Raw genomic sequence first — 21303 nt, 5'->3', positions numbered from 1 at the left:
GAAACTTATGCCCAATCATGAAGACATCCCACACCCTTATACAGCACCACAGTTCCTCTCTAACTAATCACAAATAGGTTAGATAAATTAAAACACATCGAGCTTGTATCTCAGGAGATTAACTGTTTTTCAAAACAAGCTTTTTGTGGTTATTTCACTTTTAGCTAAGCAGAATAACTCTGATGCTGGAGAAATGAAAATAAAATTTAACACAGAAATGTGTTAAAAAACAACCCATGTTAAACTCATTTGACTCATGCAGTGAGTCAACCACAGTGGATATGTTCCATTCAGGAAAGATGGGAAAATACTATGCGACTAGTCAAATTCAGACTGTCAAGCCTTCACATCATCATCATCATCAGATAAACGTCACTTCCTAAGACTGTTAGGAAAAAATGTTGTTCATACATGGCTAGAATGAAGCAGAGGATTCATTGCAAAAAACAAAACAGTTTCATTTTACCTTTAGACAAGAAAAACTGGGATGTATATGAGGCATTCATCTCAGGATTTTAATTTTACAATCAAAAATTAGACTTGTTTGACCACTCATATCTTCACCGTGTGGCTTTCTTGATAAAAATGAGAGTCCGGTGTGAAAATGCAAATGCTATCACACAGGTGATGCAACCTGGATGTGATGTTCTGTGGTGCAGATGCAGGGAACAATCAATTACCTGAACAGACATGGTTATGTAACATGCACAATTTCAGTTTTATTTCAGCCTGACACAAGGTACATCTTGTACTTGCTGGTTATTTGTAGTTAAAAATGGGTAAAACTGGAGGATTGGTGTCACATCTTCATCTGCATCATCAGTCTGTATACAGCAAAGCTATTTTTTTTTCTTTAAAAAACAGAAAGACAGACAGATTTACAAGTATAGTTTATTGATGGTCATGATTAATTTCACCAGGTCTGCAAAGGTACAAGTCTGTGCAAACATGCTCAAAACACTACAAAGCCACTGAACTCGCTCCCAGCAACAGTATACAATAACATACAGTATGCACATACAGTACTGAAATACACAGAACCCTTCTCAGAGATATATTTGGAAAAATATAGTCCTAACTAAAAGTCCTAACTTTCCAACAGGAACCTTTCACAACAAAAACACATAGATCCACATATGCTGTGATGCCCTTATAAGATAAAAGGGAATGAAATTATGAAATGGCTTAAATTAGCAAAAAGAAATTTACTTTTCAGATTAAAATAACTAAAATATATTGGAATTTCAGTTAGTAAACTTTCTTGTGAGAAAAGAGATGAAGCGATGTGCTGAACTGCGATGCATCTGCACATAATAGTGTGTGTTTATAGGGTGGTGAGGTACATGCTGCACACAGATGTACATGCTGCATACAGATGATGAGGGGCAGAAATCCTGCAGCTTAGAATAGGACTGCAGTGTATTTTTAAACTCGATCATTCAAGACTAACAGCAGCTTTACTGCCTCCAAAGCGATATGAGCCAAAGTGGAAACAGTTTACTTGACATTTGTTTGACTCCTTTGTGTATTTTTATCCACCTGTCTGACTCATTGCTGTGAGACATAAACTTGCGGCTCAGCTTGAAAGGGAGCTTTTAGTAAACATCTGCAGGAGTCGAGAGTCATTATGGTTGCAATTAGTGTTTTTATTTCATTACCCTAAAGATCACAAAGTGACATTTTCTCACAGCAGGCTAATCGGTGAAACTGAGCTGTTACATGAATGTAACATGAATATCTGGAGATATAAACATGAAGATTAACAAGATATTTTTGAAATAAAGGTGTTTGTTCTCTGCTTGTGTGCACAGATGTGACTATAATAACATTTAAAAGGAGGTGCTTGGAGATATTTACCATACCTCTCCGTGGAGACTGCCTCATCTGTTTAAATAAATCGTTAAGACCCAAGTTTCTATCCAAAAATAGAGCAAAAGAAAAAGTAAACGAATCTGTGTTTCCATCCACTTCTGGTGTGCAAATGTTAGACAAAGAATATATAAGGACTTATTTTGTCACTTTCTTTTTTATCAACAGCGAGTACACTAACTTTTACACTTAAACTCTTTTACTTTGCAGTGTTTTGACTTTGATTTTTTTAAAATCATGAATAGAAAATATGCGCTATAGATGATAGCTGATGATTTAACAGTTTGGTCCGAGGAACACCTATCAACAGACAGCAGACATTTTAAATTTTGTAACACATCTTATAGCTGTTTAACTGCAAAATCATAAACTGAGCAGTTCTTAATAGTGGTGATGGCTGGACAAATTAAAACTTTTCAGTCTTGGAATTTGAGCCAATGATAAAACAAGGTAGCGAGGCCCACACAAGAGTAATATTTGAACAAAGTTTAATAAAACCAGAACATCAGTGATGTAGTAGCTCACAATTCATCAAATTCACAGGTTACTGTAATGTTGTCATGTTTGGGGCATTTGTGTTGTTTCTGAATTTTGGATTCCTGGTTATTGTTAATTTCTGATTCCCGTTTTGATTCCTTTGTGGTTCCAGTTTTATGTAATGTTTAGTTTTTTTAGTTCCCTCTGTGTTTCTCTGTGTGTTCCTCTCTCTGTCCCAGCTTCTGTTAGTACCTGTTCTTCTGCCTCTGTGTCTGCTTTGAGTCTCATCTCTGTTGTTTATTATTATTATTATTATTATTATTATTATTATTTATAATTTCAACTGCTGTAACAAAAGAATTTCAACCAACAGGGCCACTCCTTCTATCTCGACCATTGCCATCTAACACGATACAAGTGGTATGCAACACGTGTGGCAAAGCAATATTTTAAGCTATCACATTGTTTGGTATTTCACAAAGTTTTTTTTTTTTAAATCATTTTGTGCATGCAAAATTTATCAACACTGAGAATCTCATGTCAATGACTTTGCTCAATGAAGTGAATTTAATGGTGTTCAGTACATCAGAAGCGAGAATTTGGTGAAGCTCTAAGTGGTTTGTATGAAATTTGTACAGTGAAAATGGAAAAGGGCCCATAAAACAAACAATCTGACCTTGAGCATAATTTGGGTGAAGACCCATTAGGTGATCATTGTGTGCAAATTTCACTGAAATCTGACCAATCCTGTGATGACTTATGATGACGTCATCAGCCCATCTACCAGATGAACTCAAGACAGGCATTGCACTTTTCCTTCATCAATCACACATCAGAGGGCTGTTTTTCTAAAGTATATCATGACTGAAAAAGATTTAAAACCACTGGTGCAGCACACAGCAAAACACTAAGAACATTAGAAAACATTTTTATTACAACTCTAATTCCAAAAAAAGTTGGAATAAAAAAGATATGAATAACAGAATGCAATGATTTGCAAATCTCATAAACCCATAATTTATACACAAAAGAATATAGAAAACATTTCAAACAGACATTTTACTATTCCATGAAAAATATTGTCTCATTTTGAATTTGATGGCAGCAACATGTCTCAAAAAGTTGAGAGGAGGGCAACAAAAGTCTAGAAAAGTAAGGGGTGCTGAAAAGAAAAAGGTGGAGGAACATTTTGTAATTAATTAGGTTAATTGGCAACAGGTTATTCACATGATTGGGTATAAAACGGGCATCTCAGAGAGGCAGATTTTCTCAGAAGTAAGGGACAATTTCAGAATAATGTTCCTCAGCATAAAATTGCGAAGACTTTCAATATCATCATCTACGGTAAAAAATATCAAAAGATTCTAAGAATCTCTGTGCACAAGGGATGAGGCTGAAAATTAGTACTGGATGCCCAGTTGGATGCTCTTTGGGCTCTCAGTTAGCACTGCATTAAAAACAGACATGATTCTGTAATGGAAATCACTGCAGAGGCTCGGGAACTCTTTCAGAAATCACTGTCTGTGAACACAGGTCACCATGCCATCCACAAATGCAGGTTAAAGCTGTATCATGCAAAGAAGAGGCCATAAACTGATGCTTCCTTTGGGCCAAAGCATTGTTTATGGAAACCATGTCCTCTGGACTAAAGTGGAGAGGCACCAGCACTCAGTTCAAAAGCCTGCATATGCTTCCATCAAGATGACGTCTTTTTCAGGAAAGGCCTTGGATATTTCAGCAAGACAATGTTAAACTGCATACTGCATCTATTGCAACAGCAGGACTTCATAGTACAAGAGTACCGAAGAGAGTGCTGAACTGCTCTGCTTGCAGTCCAGACCCTTTACCAGCTGAAAACATTTGGAACATCGTGAAATGAAAAACATTTCAAAGAAGACCCAGGACTGTTGAGCAGCCAGAATCCTACATCAGAAAAGAATAGGACAACATTCAAGTCCAGCAGCTGGTCACCTAAGTTCCCAGATGTTTAGACTGTTGTTAAAAGGACATGGGTTGCTACACAGTGGTAAACATGGCCCTGTCCCGACTTTTATGAGACGTGTTGCTGCCATCAAATTCAAAATAAACTTCTTAAAAAGATACAACATTTGATATGTTTTCTGTGTTCTGTTATGACTAAAATGTGTGTTCATGAAATCTGCAAATCATTGCATTCTTTATTTATTTACATTTTGCACAGCATCACAACTTTTTTGGAATTGGGGTTGTATATTTTTAACCCTCAATCTAAATGTGTGTGTGTGTGTGTGTGTGTGTGTGTGTGTGTGTGTGTGTGTGTGTGTGTGTGTGTGTGTGTAGCACTGTTGTGAATGACTGTGGTGGATTTAATATCATCTGTCCACTTGTAATTGTTTTTCTTCTCAGTGACGCTGTCCCAGCAGACGCAGTGGGAAGTTACAGTAGATGAATGGCCAAATGAGGAGGAGAGGAGACTCATTACCTCCTCATTAATGCCAGATGCTGATGCCGATGGGGGTCAGATGGGAGATACAGGACATCACTGCAGCAGACGCAAACTACAGATTGGATCAAGTGTCCATCCTAAACAGATTTGCTGTGTATGCTTGAGAAGATGGGGACTGCCAGTAGGAGCACATGCAGTTCAAAGATGATGAGGTTAGGTAAGGTAAAGAAAGGTAGTCTGAAGGCAGAACAGGCCACATTCTGTCATATTTTGATATGATTTTTTTTGCTTAGACTGGTCAGAGATCTAAAGAAACAGACTGATGGCACTTCTGAAACAGACATGTTTTTCCTAGACCTCCAGAGTGGGTTTCTAAAGCCCTTAATGGAGCCTTCAAAGCAGCATCTCTCTGATCAGGTTTTAAAATAAACTAAGTGACAGCCCACATAGGAGATGTTCACATAGGAGATCTGTGTGTGATTGTGTGTGTGCGCGCCTGCTGATATTTTCCATCTCACTTTCACATTTTAGTCTGTATGCAGTGATATGAAATGATAGGATGTCGAGACCTTTAGCAAAGCAAAACCAGCCCTCTTTAACACATCCACAAGTCATGTCCTTGAGTTGTAAATGAAGGTAAAAGAGTATACACATTTCCTCACTGTACACTTATACAAACAACACTTCAGTAGAGTTAAACAAGACATTAAATAGAGAGAAAAGGGGCTGCAGGTCCCCTAAACATGAGGGCATACTGAAGTAGGACACAAAGAGGATCTATTAACAGTCAGCAGCTCCATGGTCCCATAGCCGAGGCTTCGACAACTAACTGCCCCATCTAATAGCTAAAAAGTCACTCTGTGCCTAAACATTTCTTCCATCTTTCAAAGTATCATGAGGTGTATTCATATGTGGTCTTGAAACTGCAGGCTTCCACAGATATGAACTGTCAAGTATAATCCGCAACATTTTAGAAATGTCTTTTCTTGCCCCAGATGGCTAAAACACATGTTAGCTTAGTGACTGTAACAGCAGGCCTGTCAAGCTTTGAATTTCAGGATGTGGTACAGGGTTTCCAACCTCTGGAGTTTATCTACAGTTTTCTGATAACATTAGACCCTTTGCTGTGTTTGGGTTAAATTAGGACCTGGTTTTCATTGATATCTATTTATTTTAATTGAAACAAGGCTTCAAAGAGCACCTAAACAAACACAAAAAAGGCCAATTTATTTGGCTTTGAGTTAGAGTTCATCCCTTGACAGGTTCCCAGATGTTCCTATTACCACCAAAATCTGGGGGACAGAGACTCTGAGAACATACCCAGCAAACATTTTGAACAACCATCAGCTGACTGTCTTTTCTCAACTTGTAGTCTTCGTTGAAAGAATATGAGAGCTGTGTCCACGTTAGAGATGTCGGGTCACTGTTAACTGGACGTAATGCGTGAACGTCGCCTGGATATCCTTTTTAGACTAGCAAGAGAAAGTCCATGTTCAAGAACTGATAAAATCATTAGAACAAACTGAGATAATATATATTGTTTGTGTGATAAACCTCTTCAGACATAGGTGATGTAATCAAACATAACAATAAAAACAGGTAATTAGAATTAAGTTAAATCCCCCTGTAACCTAGCCCCATTTCGCCAGGTGTTCCACTTAACGTCAGTATATAATATGGGGGTTTGTGTGTGCGTGTGCGCGCATGTGTTTACAACTCTTTTACGAGTTTGAGTTAGAAATTTCTAAACTTGCACAGCTAATATTGATTAGCAAAGTCTGTTTTGTCCTCATCTGTCTGTAAATAAAGTATATGTACCACTATTATCACCTTAAATCCTTTGCAAGGATGCAAAGCTTGACAGGCTTACTAACAGAAAGATCAGTCAACTTTGCAGAAATGTAATTACTACTAAAAACACTTCTGGAGCTGTATAAAAAGGAAGATTTTATGCTACACAGGAAGTGACGTGTTATGTGCCTCTAGTAGCAACAGCAGTTTGTTTGGAAGTCGAACTGACAGTTAACATTAGCAGTGATAACATCACAGTGCCACGTATATATGTGAACATCTAACAGCAGATAAATAAAATGATGTTTGGCTACATTACTTGGTGTCCAACTGATCTGATCTCTGGGAGGTGCAGCATGGAAATGAAAGCTTAGCACCAAAATGCATCCAAACTAAAGAACAAAGTTGCATGGATTACCATGTTAATCTGGTCCATGTCTGTGAAACCATCCTCGCAAATCTCCATCAACATTTTAAAGATATTTTTTCCCCTTTCTTTAAATTTCATTGAGTCCACTGAAAACTTTTTTACCACCTCTTCTTCCTAACTTTTCACACCGCCGAGCTGGAGACCTGGAGCCAGCCCACCTCTGTGTAGGCCCCCGTCACATGCCAGTACACCGCCCCCATCAGTTTGGTCCACACCATCTGCACCTCTGCCGTGAAGAATTCTGGGAAGTCTTCAGACAACACCTCCAGCATCACACCACTCAGAATCTAAAAGGAAGGGGTGAGAAACAAATTTCATTAAGTGAGCTACAGAGAGACAGCGAGAGAGAGAGAGAGCTAGAGAAAGGGAATATGTGGCTATTGAGATAATAGGGGGGGGGGGCAATGCAGAAAAATTGTGTTCTGTGGTAAAGTGGGAACAGAGCGAAGGAGAAAAAATAATTCATTTCAGTGTTACACAAAAGTGGGCGAGACAGGTGAGAATTGAAAATGATAACTGTAAAACATAAAAGTGGTGGGTGGACAGCCAATACAAAGGGAACAGAAATTGCAAAGTAGAGCAGCAGAGGTAGCGAAAGCAAAATCAAAGAAGAGAAAGCTTTGTTTTCAGCTCACCTGGGCAGAACTGGGGCGATGAAACCAAACAGCAATGATATTTTAGCAAAAAACCTCTCAACACAACGTACTGTCTCTCTCCCGCTCTGTTCGTGTGTGTGTGTTTGTATTTTAAAACTTAAGACATATTTCACCTGCTATGTGCCCAAATCTGTGGTACCAAACAAAAGCATTTCTACAACAAAAGAACAGTTGTGATATGATGTGGATGAAAGCTTCTGCAAACAAAGTTATTGGATTGGCAAAAATAAAACTGTAGCCCTCTTTGCAAGAGACTGGTATTACCTGAGGACCTGGAGTAGTTTATAATAATCTTAATACTGTGCAAACATTTTTAGATTATTGGCAAATTGTCAAAGTATAGGCGGTTGTGGTTTCTTCTAGCAATGTTCAGTAGTAGTAGAAAACTTATACTGGATATCCAATGTAGGGCTGCAGCTATCAATTATTTTAGTAATCGAGTATTCTATCGATTATTCCATCAATTACTCGAGCAATCGGATAAGAAACACTTTTTTCGTATTAACAGTTCATCTGCACATTTTAACTTCCGTACTGCAGATGTTTCTCTGTGTGAAACAAACAGGGTGGATGGAGCAGCTACAAAGTTCTCTTTTCTTCACTTTATGATCAGGTGGTTGATGATGGACCTCCAGCTGTTTCCCAGTAAAGGTTTAATGGAGGTTACAGGGGCGAAAAAGCTTCTTTTGGAAGCTTCTTTCCATCTGAGCTCGCCGTCTCCGGCACCGCCTCCTTGCACTTGTGCAGACAGACTGCACGCAGAACAGCTGACTGCTGTTGTTGTATTATCAGTTTTTTCTACTGCAGGTCTATATTCAGTCACTGATCAGGGATTAAAGTATGGTGGGGGAAGGGGTTTTTCGTACCGGACGATCGCAAGTACTAATGGCGGCACTTGCTAGTAAACCGCGGTTAAATTGGAAGCTGAAGTAGAGAAAAAAAATAACAGATGAAATTCTCAGCACAGCAAGCACAACACACAAACATGGTAGAGAGCGGTGGAGGTGTGGAAAACCATGTCAGCAATGATCCACTTTAAGTGTCAGCTCTAAGCTGGTTTGTCTACCGCCATTAAACCCACAAGAAGAAAAAGACGACAACTACACAGAATTGTAATGGTGCTGATGTGGGTGAAACGCTCCATTTACAAGGAGATACCTGAGCACTGCAGAGTTTAAACGAAGCAGCAAATTTGTGTCGAGGATTTTTTATAATCGAATTATTTGAGTTACTCGATGAATCGTTGCAGCCCTAATCCAATGTGCCTCATTTTAAAGAGTGGATTGCATTCATATAAAAAAAGGCCTTTATATGAACGTGTAGAACAAAGTATAAAACCTGCTTCTTCCTATTCATAGAAGGACGAATCAGAATGATATCTAATACCTAATGTACTTATCCAATTCAGGGTGGTCCCAGCTGACTTGGGGCGACAGTTGGGATACTCCCTGGGTTGGCTGCAAGTCTGTCACAGAGAGACAGGAAACCATTCACATCTACAGCTAATTTAGAATTAACTTAACATGCATGGAAGGTAAAGTAGGGGGAGAGCATTCAAGCTCTACATGGCGGTGGTACCAGCTGGCCAGTAGATTCAAACCCCGGATCCTCTTGCTGTGAGGCAACAATATTAACCACCGCACCACTACACCACCCACCTTTCTTTTATTACAGTAAATGAATGAACTTAGCTGATGATGATCTGGTAGGATTGATTTCTGTATCCTGGCCAGCGGATGGTATGAAAAGTGTGGGATATCGTTGTTCATTTGGTCATTAGATATGAGGTCTTCAGGAAGCTGCTTTGTGCTTCCATGAGTCACTGTGGTGTTATTTTATATTTATCCAACATATATGTTGCAGATTGTTTTGTGTGTTTTATGTCTAATTCTGCTTGGTCAACAAGCATCTGTATGTTCTCCTTTGGTCTGTCACTTGTCTCTTGTTCCTATGTCTTCCCATTGTTCCTTGTGTATAGTTTTCTTATTCACTAGATTTTCCTCCCTCACATGTGCAGCGACTTGAGTTTTACCGAGTGGCTGTCAGTTTCAGTTTTGTCTCAGCCATTAAATCATCCTTAAGAACTCTGCCTGTAATGGACAGAAAGTACTGAAAGTATAAAAGGCCCAACAGTTCACCTTTGTACATACGAGGTTAAGAATTTAAGTAATGTGTAGTGGGACTAATCTTTTTAATGAATTCACTTCCCCCTTCAATAAGTTTATATATATATATATATATATATATATATATATACACTGCTCAAAAAAATAAAGGGAACACTTAAACAACACAATATATCTCCAAGTAAATCAAACTTCTGTGAAATCAAACTGTCCACTTAGTAAGTAACACTGATTGACAATCAGTTTCACATGCTGTTGTGCAAATGGAATAGACAACAGGTGGAAATTATTGGCAATTAGCAAGACACACTCAATAAAGGAGTGGTTCTGCAGGTGGGGACCACAGACCACTTCTCAGTACCTATGCTTTCTGACTGATGTTTCTGTCACTTTTGAATGTTGGTGGTGCTTTCACACTAGTGGTAGCATGAGACGGACTCTACAACCCACACAAGTGGCTCATGTAGTGCAGCTCATCCAGGATGGAACATCAATGCGAGCTGTGGCAAGAAGGTTTGCTGTGTCTCTCAGCGTAGTGTCCAGAGGCTGGAGGCGCTACCAGGAGACAGGCCAGTACACCAGGAGACGTGGAGGAGGCCGTAGGATGGCAACAACCCAGCAGCAGGACCGCTATCTTCGCCTTTGTGCAAGGAAGAACAGGAGAAGCACTGCCAGAGCCCTGCAAAATGACCTCCAGCAGGCCACAAATGTGCATGTGTCTGCACAAACGGTTAGAAACTGACTCCATGAGAATGGTATGAGGGCCGACGTCCACAGATGGGGGTTGTGCTCACAGCCCAACACCGTGCAGGACACTTGGCATTTGCCAGAGCATACCAAGATTGGCAAATTCACCACTGGCGCCCTGTGCTCTTCGCAGATGAAAGCAGGTTTACACTGAGCACATGTGACCGACGTGACAGAGTCTGGAGACGCCGTGGAGAGCAATCTGCTGCCTGCAACATCCTTCAGCATGACCGGTTTGGCAGTGGGTCAGTAATGGTGTGGGGTGGCATTATTTTGGAGGGCCGCACAGCCCTCCATGTGCTCGCCAGAGGTAGCATGACTGCCATTAGGTACCGAGATGAGATCCTCAGACCCCTTGTGAGACCATGTGCTGGTGCGGTTGGTCCTGGGTTCCTCCTAATGCAGGAAAATGCTAGACCTTATGTGGCTAGAGTGTGTGTCAGCAGTTCCTGCAAGATGAAGGCATTGAAGCTATGGACTGGCCCGCCCGTTCCCCAGACTTGAATCCGTTTGAGTACATCTGGGACATCATGTCTCGCTCCATCCACCAACGTCACGTTGCACCACAGACTGTCCAGGAGTTGGCGGATGCTTTAGTCCAGGTCTGAGAGGAGATCCCTCAGGAGACCATCTGCCACCTCATCAGGAGCATGCCCAGGCATTGTAGGAAGGTCATACAGGCACGTGGAGGCCACACACAATACTGAGCCTCATTTTGACTTGTTTTAAGGACATTACATCAAAGTTGGATCAGCCTGTAGTGTGTTTTTCTACTTTAATTTTGTGTGTGACTCCAAATCCAGGCCTCTATTGATTAATAAATTTGATTTCCATTGATGATTTTTGTGTGATTTTGTTGTCAGCACATTCAACTTTATACAGAACAAAATATTCAATGAGAATATTTTATTCATTCAGATCTAGGATGTGTTATTTGAGTGTTCCCTTTATTTTTTTGAGCAGTGTATATATATCTGTCAGTCCAGCTTTGCCCAGCCATTGGTAGGATTTTCTATATCAGCCACTTCTTCTATCTGCCAATAGTACATGCCATGTAGAGGCCTGTCCATTCATGATGGGTCCTGTTCTTCTTTCTCAGGTTTCTGCTGCCCGAGGTACTCACTAAGCACCTGATTCGTTGTGGCCATCTACCTGATGTATCCACGGATCTTTGTTGTTTCATCTAGGACAGTGGTTCTGACACTCACTAGTCCTTGGCCTCCTCTTTCCGCTTGGCATACAGTCTCAGGGTGGTGGATTTGGGGTGAAACCCTCAATGCATGGTAAGGAGCTTTCTTGTCTTGATATCAGTGGCTTTTATCTACTCTTTGGTCCAGCTTATTATTCCAGCATGACTGGAAGGGTATAGCTGTTGTTTGTCTGGATCTTGTTTTTCACATTCAGCTGACACCTCAGGACTTGCGGTTGCAACTTTTCTAGCGGCCTCTTCATGGTTCCCATTTGCCTGTGGGATTCCAAGGTACTTATATTCTCAATATCTACAATTTTGCCTTCTGGTAGTGCAATACCCTCAGTTCTGACTACCTTCCCTCTTTGTTACCATCTGACTACACTTCTCCAGTCTGAAAGACATTCTGATATCATTGCTGTAGATCCTAGTGGTGTGGATCAGTGAATTGATGTCACGTTCACTCCTGGCATACAGCTTGTTCTCATCAATGTAAAGTAGGTGGCTGATGTTTACTCCATTCCATAGTCGGTATCTGAAGCCAATCTTGTTAATGATCTGGCTGAGAGGGTTCAGGCCTATGCAAAAACAGCCAACAGGGACAGGGCATCTCCTTGGTAAATCCCGCACTTGATGGTGACTTGTGCAATTGGCTTGAAGTTGGCCTCTAGTGTTGTTCTCCACATCGAGCTCCTGATGAAGGCTCTTAGGGTCCTGTCAGTCCTGTACAGTTTTAGGCATTCCAGGATCTATGTGTGAGGCATTGAGCCATAGACTTTCTTGTAATCAATCCAGGTGGCGCACAGGTTAGACAGGCTGGTCTTTCAGTCTCGAGTGACTGCTATATCTACCAGTAGCTGGTGTTTTGCTCCTCTGGTATTTCTGCCAATTCCTTTCTGGGCCCCACTCATGTATTGAGTCATGTGCCTGTTCATCTTAGCCACTATGATGCCTGGAAGAAGGTTACATGTTGTACTAAGGCACATTCTTGGCCAGTAGTTGGATGGCATTGGTCCCTTTTGGGGATCCATGGGAATCAGGACTGTCCGGCCTTTGGTCAGCCATTCGTCTCATCCATCAGCATCGAGTTCATTTGTGCTGCCAGGCGTGCATGGAGTACAGTTACAGCCTTGTAGTAACTGTTGCACCATGAGGCAAATGTTTGTTGTGATTTGGCGCTATATAAATAAAATGGACTTGACTTACCTGTGAATCAAGTGTGAATCATGTCAGTTGGTGCTGTCCAACTCTTCATATTTGATACTCTTTGATACTCTTTCTTGGATATTTGCCACTAAATGATTACTGGAACTTGTTCAGAGAGGTTGCTGTGGTCTGCTCTTAGATCCACTAGCCACTCAGCATTATTGTTATATGTTGCATGCTTCTCCTATATGCTCTTCCAGTATTGCTCTGTCTCCAGCCTTGGCGGGGCTGCTGTTCTCATATTGTTCCCCTGCCACTGAGAGTACACCTTAGATGGTTCACTGGAGAACATCTGGTTCACTCTCCTGGCTTCTGAGTCTCTGGTATACCTCTTCAAGCAGCTAGCAAAGGCTGTGAGACCTGAAGTGGACTTTGGGCAAATTATTTAATTGTGACAGGTGTGTTTGTGTCCATGAATTATGTTTTTTTACATTATACAGATATTTAGGGCTGCTACAATTCCTCAAGAAACTCATATAATTCCATTATAAAAAATCCTCGACACAAATTTGTTGCTTTGATGCTTTATTTAAACTCTGCAGCGCTCAGGTGTCACTGTGTAAGCAGAGCGTTTTCCTCGCATTAGCAGCATTAAAGTTCTCAGTCGCTGCAATGGATTTCCATCATTTGGATAAAACGACCCTTACAACACAGAGTAGATCATCGCTGACACATTTTTCCACGCCTCCACTGCTCTCTACAATTGCGCACATGTGTGTGTGTTGTGCTTGCTGTGCTGAGAATTTTCAGCTGTAGCTATCAGAACTGATCACTATCACCACAGTTTGCTAGCCACCATTAGCACTAGCGAGTATTTGGTAACGACCCTGTTCAGTACAGAGGAGCTCTGTCAAAAAATCCTTTAATCCCTGATTAGTGACTAAAAAAAGCCCTGCACTAGAAATATATTTAGGAGGACATGTGTGAATACCAAGAGTTATAATATTAAGCAGCACTGCTTTTTCCTGTAACCATTAAAACTTTACTGGGAAACAGGTGGAGACCCTTCATCAACCACCTGATCAGCAATTGTCAACATGAAGAAAAGAGAACTTTGCAGCTGCTCCATCGACTGCTGTTTGTTTCACACAGCAAAATCTGCAGTTAAGCTACGGAAGTTAAAATATGCAGATGAATAAGACGAAGGTATTTCTCATCCGATTACTCAATTTATCAGTGGAATAATGGATAGAATACTCGATTACTAAAATAATCAATAGATGCAGCCCTACTGATATTATAAGATAAACTTGGAAAGAAACATGTTATTGATCCATAAAATTCTTTCTTTATGTCTGTATTTTTATTTTTAAAAAGGAAAAAAACTATTGCTACAGTTGAGACATAAAACACAAATCCAAGCAAAACAGGAATTATTTTTTTCCTGGTAAATTCAAAGTGGCAAAAGTGTGATGTCTCCCATGATATTAGATTACTAATGAGAAAATTATTTTGGCTGCTTTGATAATTGAAGGGGCTGCTGAAGCAAGAAAATACCTCTTTTATATTGCTACTTATTCAGGATAGTGAACGCTTGACAATTATCTTTCCTGACACAGTCTGCTTTGTTTCATGGGTGCACTGATGAAGTCGCCAAAATTAGAAAACACATCTCCTTGCAGTGAAACAACACCCCGCTGGCCACATGTTTAAAAATGAAAAACACAGTCTGAAGTAAAAAAACCACCAAAGAGCAGGTTGCTTCCTAAAGTTACCTTAAAGTACACAGGTTCCACTTTGTGTTTGATAGCGTGGGCCTTTCCCACCAGGGCCAGCACTGATGACACCTTCTCGGGATCGTGGAGGTTCTCCACTACACTGTTGATGGCATTCATCACCCTGCAGGCATGCTGCCGAAGTTGGCTGCTCCGCTCCATCTCCTCAGGATCCTCCAGGTCCTGAAACTGGCTAAAATACTGTTTGGCTGAAGGGAAGTTGACAAAGAACCTAAAGAGGCAAATAAAATTCATCATTAGAATATATAAGCTACAGAATAGCTTTTTAAAACCATGTTGGTCTGTGTGGGTAACACATCAGCCTAAAGCAATTTGGTCTTGACAAATTTTAAAAAGCATATTTACATTTTGTAAAGACATGGTCCACAGAGGTTGAAGCCTACTGATGAGTTTCTGTTTTTTAAATTAGCACCACAAACAGGTTCCAATTTTTTGGTTCAGTTCAGAGAATAAATGTTTCAGTTCCCCTCAGACACTTTCAAATGTATTGCCCAAACTTTCTATCTAATACAATTATTATCTCAGATTTTAGTTTGGTATACTAAGAGACTGAATTTGGTCATTTCAATTTCTATCATGAATGTATGATTAAAGTTATTGCCTTTTTTCCCTGTATGTTGTAGACCACACATTTTACCTTCAGTGAAAACAGGATTGTTATTCCAGCTGCAGTCACTTATATTTGGCACTGTGGTTCTGTTATGTTATATATACATACAAAGTCAAAAAAGCAGAGAGAGAGCAGCAGGAGCCCCCAGAAAAAAAATCAGTGGTGATGGACATGACATTAAGTCACAAACAGCATTAAGTGGGGGAGCTGGGATTTTTTTATTTTATATTATTTTATTTATTTATTTATTTGGGGTGGGGGTGTAGCAAAGCAGCTTGCAGAGCCAGGAGCACTGCATGCAGGCTAAAGGATCTTAAATAGCATGCTGCATGTTGATGTGTAGGATTTCAGCTGAGCCATCAGCAGCTTGATTCAATGGCCTGCCAGAATAAACACTATGTTCAAGCTGTTGCTGTGTTACAGCTGGCGACTCAAAAAACTGAGAAGGACAGAAGGAAAACCACTGCATGGTATCAAGTCATTTTATAGTATTTGCCTGTTATCTCCATTCGCCTATGGCCAATGGAAATTTAAGCAGTAAAAGTGTTTTTATATTTTGGTCTCAATGGACTAGCCGCCACTGATCCAAACACCTGTAAAGTGAAATTCTGGCTAATAATATAATTTATTTATATAGTACCAATTCACAACAAGTCATCTCAAGCTTTATATTGTAAGGTAAATAACCTAAAATATTATAAAGAAACCCCAAAAATCAGACAACTCCTATGAACAAGCACATGGTGACAGTGGGAAGGAAAAACACTCTTTTAAAAGGAAGAAACCTCCAGTAAAAGCAAGCTTAGGAAGGGGCAGCCATCTATTGTGACCGGTTGGGGATGAAGTGAGGGAGAAAAGAGACGGGACAAAAGACAAACTATCGGAGAGAGATCCAGAGTTTAATAATTGCTAATGATTAACTATAGTAGTGGTGACAAGAGGTGAGTGAAGAAAAAACACTCAGCACATCATGGGAAGCCCCTAACAGCTTAGGCCAATTGCAGTGTAACTAAGAGATGGTTCAGGATCTCCTGATCCAGCCCTAACTATAAGCTTTATCTTATGCCACGTTTCCATTAGTACCAACTCAGCGTGGGTCGATTCGACTCGGCACAACTTGCCACGGTTTGGTTTTGTTTCCATTACAATTGAGGACCACCTCAGTGTGGGTGGAGTTGATATAGCAACGCGAGCAAAAATCTTGTGACATAATTTGTACGCGACTCAAAGTGTGTTAGCTTTTGTCTGCACTACTGTGTTTTGCAATGGTATCCATGAGCAACAATAAGCTCAGAGACCTCATGATGACACGGTTGATTCTGGTGTAGGAGTCGTTCTCATGACTCCGCTAGTGATGAAAGTCACTGGCCAATCAGCAGCATGTTGTTCTTTGACGTCACATTTTTGGATCGCCTCAGATCGCTTGGAACCCCAGCTGAGTAGGTACTAAAACAAAAGTACCTTGTATCTGGTAATAGGTACTAATGGAAATGCCTACAAACCGTGCCAAGTTGAGTCGAGCCACGCTGAGTAGGTACTAATGGAAATGCAGCAAAAAAGGAAAGTTTCTAGCCTAATCCTAAAAGTAGAGAGGGTGTCTGTCTCCTGAATCCAAACTGGAAATATGGTATCTTTTTCCAGTCCCAGTTAGTACTCTCGCTGCAGCATTCTGGATCAACTGAAAGCAGCTGGTAATGATGGTGTGAATCAGATGGACAAAAAACAAACTCCTGTGATGATAATGAGGCTAACATGCCAAACCAGATACACTGAAAATCATGAGCAGGCAGCATCTCCTCACTGTTGGCTTCAAAGCCTATATTATCTGATCCAAACAACAGAAAAAGGCCAAACCTGAACCTGCAGCAGCCTCATTTATGATTAATGCAATGGACAGAGAGCCCCAAAGTTTGTGCTGAATTTTATAGGTGTCTCCTCAAGCCATCAAACTCTTTAAGAGTTTGATGGCTTGAGGAGGCAGTGATTGTAAAGCACAATTAAAGGATTATTAATATATAGGCTTCTTTAAAAATTTTCAGGGTGAAAAGTTGTAGGTTTTTTTTTTTAAATAAATGAAGAGTCTGAGAAACATTTGGTTAAATTCATACCTTTTACATTTTCCATGGAGAGAAAATATGACTTTGAGGGTTTTGTAACAGTGAGGCAAGAAAAAAAAAAAAAAAAAAAAAAAAACATATATATATATATATATATATATATATATATATATATATATATATATATATATATATGAAGCTGGATGAAGTAATCAGTGATCTTTGCTCACCAGCACTAAATGTAATGAAATGATTTATTTAAAGTTGATAGGTGCAGGAGAAGGAATCATAAATTAGCAAATGGAAGTGCTCAAGCTGTGTTTCATTTTCTGATTATACATTGCATTTTCAGAGGAATTTCACAGAGAATATATGAGGAAAACAAGATTTAAAACCTTGAAACCATAGATTAGAACAAGCAATAGAACCAGGACAACAAGAGCGATAAAACATCTTCACATTGTTGTTTACATTTGAATTGTGACAGCGAAGACATCTAGCCAGGTTTAATTGGCACAAATCCCATTAGACGGCTACAATAACAGCAGTGAAAATGTACTGTAATGAGAACCCTACATGGATCACAGCATTTGAAGAATGTGTGGATGGTGGCTTTACCCAAATTTACACATGAAATGAATGACCCAAGGCCACAAAGTCACTTTCTTTTCCCTTTCATTTATTACCAATATGTCATTCAAACGATACCCCGAAGCCTTTAAACCTCTGCATGCCATAAATTTTAATCAGTCTCTCTCTCTCTCTCTCTAAGTAGTTTTTGACTAAAGTGCAGTTCACCAACTTCCATGTTCTTTTTTCTTTCTGTAAAGTGTTTAATTTGCCTTGGCACCATCCGTGCGGCAGGAAGTTCTCAGCAGAAACCTTTACATTGTAGAATTGCTGATGAGACCCTGCAGTCAATACTGATCAGAGTTTTTGAGTGTAATTGGATGCAGGTGGGCTGAAGAGTGCTGCTTAATTTCCAAGCATATTTACTGCCGTATAACGGAGTGTACCAAACTGAAAGACACCTACCAAAGTTGTAATATTAGACATACAGTATGTATTAAAGTATGTTGTTTTGCTTCAGCAATGTCCCAAGTATATATTAATGCTGAGATTTAAGTCAAGACATAATTATTTGCTTTCTTGAATAAATGTTATCAAGTCAAGCTTTAACTGACCAGCTGACCTACGCTGGAGGCATAGACAGTTTATATGAACAGCCATGTGATAAGTGTTTTTAGGCTTGTTAGGCCTAGAGCAACCCCTGGAAACCTCTGGTCACTAAAATGTGTATTCCCCAACTGATTAGAGAGTGCTTGCTTGAGGTTGCTGGCTGTTCCTTTGTAAAACTCAATCACAAACAGGATGCTGTGTCAAAAACCTCCCTGTGACTGCTTTGGTCTCTAGCAGATTGCCATTGTCACCCCGTGGTTCACATGGAAGACGCTGACTTGATAACTACCACCGAGCAGTGGTGAAACTTGAAAAAATGTAACATAAGCCAGAAACACTCTGTAAAATTTGTGCCTTCCCTCTGAAAGCAACACTTTCCAAAAAGCACAACTTTTACTTTGAAGGTGAACAGTCTGCATTTCCTGTTTGCTTTCCAATCATCAAAGTTTTACAACTGTTTACCAAGTAGTTGGCAACACAAGCTGATATCTTCCATGCAAACTACAGGTGACCACAGCAATCTGTAATCACAAGGAGGTTTTTGGTGCAGAACTGTTTACTACTTTCTGACTTTTTCACCTAGCAACAGCAAGCAACCTCCTGCACTCGTCACTAGTTAGGGAATTCACATTTTTCTCTAGCAACCTAGCTCCAGCCTCTGACGGGGGACGGTCGCATTCTATCTCTCTCCCTGCCCTCCCTATCTTTCCTGCTTGCTGCTTGCTGTGAGAGCGTCTCTTGCACACTGTTCGAATAAGAATAAGATTGAGAGCAATATGGATTTGGCAAACTGGGCCTTCAAGACCATGGATCGAATTTTTTCCACTATGAGATCTGGGAAAGGGGAGCCTGCGTGTCCGAGTGGAACAGACCCGGTTGGATACGTCATCGACTCTTGGAGCTCGTGGAGACCTGTGTGCTTCTCGGCCCTAGAGGTGGAAGACGTGGAAGACGCTTACATATTTGGCTATCTGGTAGCGGTATCTTTTCTGTTTGGGCTTGGAGGATACCTGATTTACCGTGAAATCAAGAAAACCTGGACGGCAGTTCGACATCTGCAGAGGCTGCCGACCCAGGTGGATGGGCTGACCAGAATGGTACAGACTCAGACTCAAAGCCTGATGAACCTGAGCCGTAGACTTGGGGAGTAGCAGGTGTGAGGGGTTCGATCTGGAGATAAGGTACGGTTCTGCTCAGTGAGGACGGTAACTAACGAATTTGGATTATTGGATTTATTGAATGGTTTCCCAGTGAGACTGAAGGCTGTTGAAAAAACAAGCAGCCTGTTCCAAAACAACACCTGCATTATCAGAATTCGGCTCCCTAGCCGGCCTTGGCTGGCAATCATATCTCTCCAGAACTATGTGTGAAGGCCGCTATCCCCCTCAGCCCTCTCTGTGATTTGTGAAGCTGGATCTGGTGTACCAAGGCTGCTGATGAACTTCCATCACTATCAGCAAACTGTTTGCCTGGGAGCTGGCATCTGGGCTCCACAATGCCCCCACCCTCTCGTCTCCGTCTGCGTCCCCTCCTGACCCTGACCCTACCCACCATACTGCTATCCCGGCTTTATATGTGCAATATGCTTTTTGCTGAGGTGTTTTTTGGAACCTCGTAAGGTGTTCTTTATGAACACAGTATGAGATGATTTTTTTGAACCTAACTATCCCAATGTATCTCTTTCTGTCTCTCTGCTAAAGGTAGCGCCGTTGTGAAACGGTTGCATGACCTCAGACATCTGTCCCCCCCTGTCTGTGTTATGTTTTTGTTTTGGATGGATGTTCTGTTAACTGCAATTTCCCCATTTGTGGGACTAATAAAGGCATTCTTGATTCTTGATTCTTGATTCAACCGGTGCTTACCATGGGGTCACTGACAGATCATTAGGCCTGTGTTACTGGGGCTTAGCAGTTTATCTCACAATGACTGCCAGCAACCACTCGCAACAGGTTGATGGAATACTTATTTTCCCTAGCAGCCGGTGGTTACCAGGCAGTCACCAGCTGGTTTCTAAGCCTGTGTGACTGGGGCCTTTTTCTGGACCATGTACTGGTCTCTGGAGCTGAAAAAATGAAGCCAACTCAGAAGTGGCAACAACTGAATTCCTCTAAAGGCCACTTGAGGCTGACTACAGAAGCGAGTCAATCCTTATTGACTTCTATGTTATAAGGTCTAAGTACACCATTAAAAAACATGTTTACAGCCTGGTAGAAAATGGATTTGGCCTTTGTGGATAGTTTCCCCCTTCAGATCAGATCTGAGATTAAACTGGTCCATTAAACTGGACCTCTTCACTGCTGTTGGAGCATTTTGGAGCTGATAAATTAGGACTCATCAACCCAACTTGGCACCAGTGAAAACACTAATATTAAAGCTTCAGAATGAAGACTCCAAAAGCATTGGGTGAGGTTGTGGCTATGTCCATGTTTTATGCTGTCTATGAAAATGCTAAACTTTAAATCAGCATGTTCTCAGGGGTTTATAGCTAATTTCTACATTAATAACAACTGCACAGAGGTTGATTATAGATGCAGCTTGCTAATCAGGCCTGTCAATGTTACCTCAGGGGTTCTGAAACATCCCCCAATTTTCCTGTTGTTTTATTGAACAATAGGAAAATGTAATTTAAGTGAAATAAAGGTCAGCAGGAAGGAATCAGCAACGTGTCTACTTTTCCCAACAACAAGTCATGTTAATTAACTTAGTGTGACTGCATATTTTCCCTTGATCTTCCACACTCCACCTGTAAGGGCTGTACAGGTTCGCCTATCCCAGCTGCCATAAGGGGATCATCAATTAACCTAA

The 21303-nt window shown here is 40.7% G+C and overlaps 1 protein-coding gene across 1 annotated transcript in view; it reads right to left on the bottom strand.

Annotated features, from left to right (window-relative positions):
• Positions 1-5943: 5943 nt before the first annotated feature.
• cygb2 (cytoglobin 2) overlaps positions 5944-21303 on the bottom strand; it is a 51361-nt gene continuing 36001 nt past the window's right edge. Inside the window, exons 2-3 of the mRNA XM_030727071.1 lie at positions 14632-14863; positions 5944-7279 (exon numbers count right to left, since the gene is read on the bottom strand). Of these exons, the coding sequence (XP_030582931.1) occupies positions 7115-7279; positions 14632-14863 (397 nt within the window). The 3' untranslated portion in view covers positions 5944-7114. The remainder of the gene's footprint in view (positions 7280-14631; positions 14864-21303) is intronic.

Source organism: Archocentrus centrarchus, chromosome 1 (assembly GCF_007364275.1).
Source record: "Archocentrus centrarchus isolate MPI-CPG fArcCen1 chromosome 1, fArcCen1, whole genome shotgun sequence".
NCBI classification, from domain to species: Eukaryota; Metazoa; Chordata; class Actinopteri; order Cichliformes; family Cichlidae; genus Archocentrus; species Archocentrus centrarchus.
The sequence above is the reverse complement of the archived record's forward strand: the minus strand, read 5'-3'. Positions and strand labels throughout refer to the sequence as shown.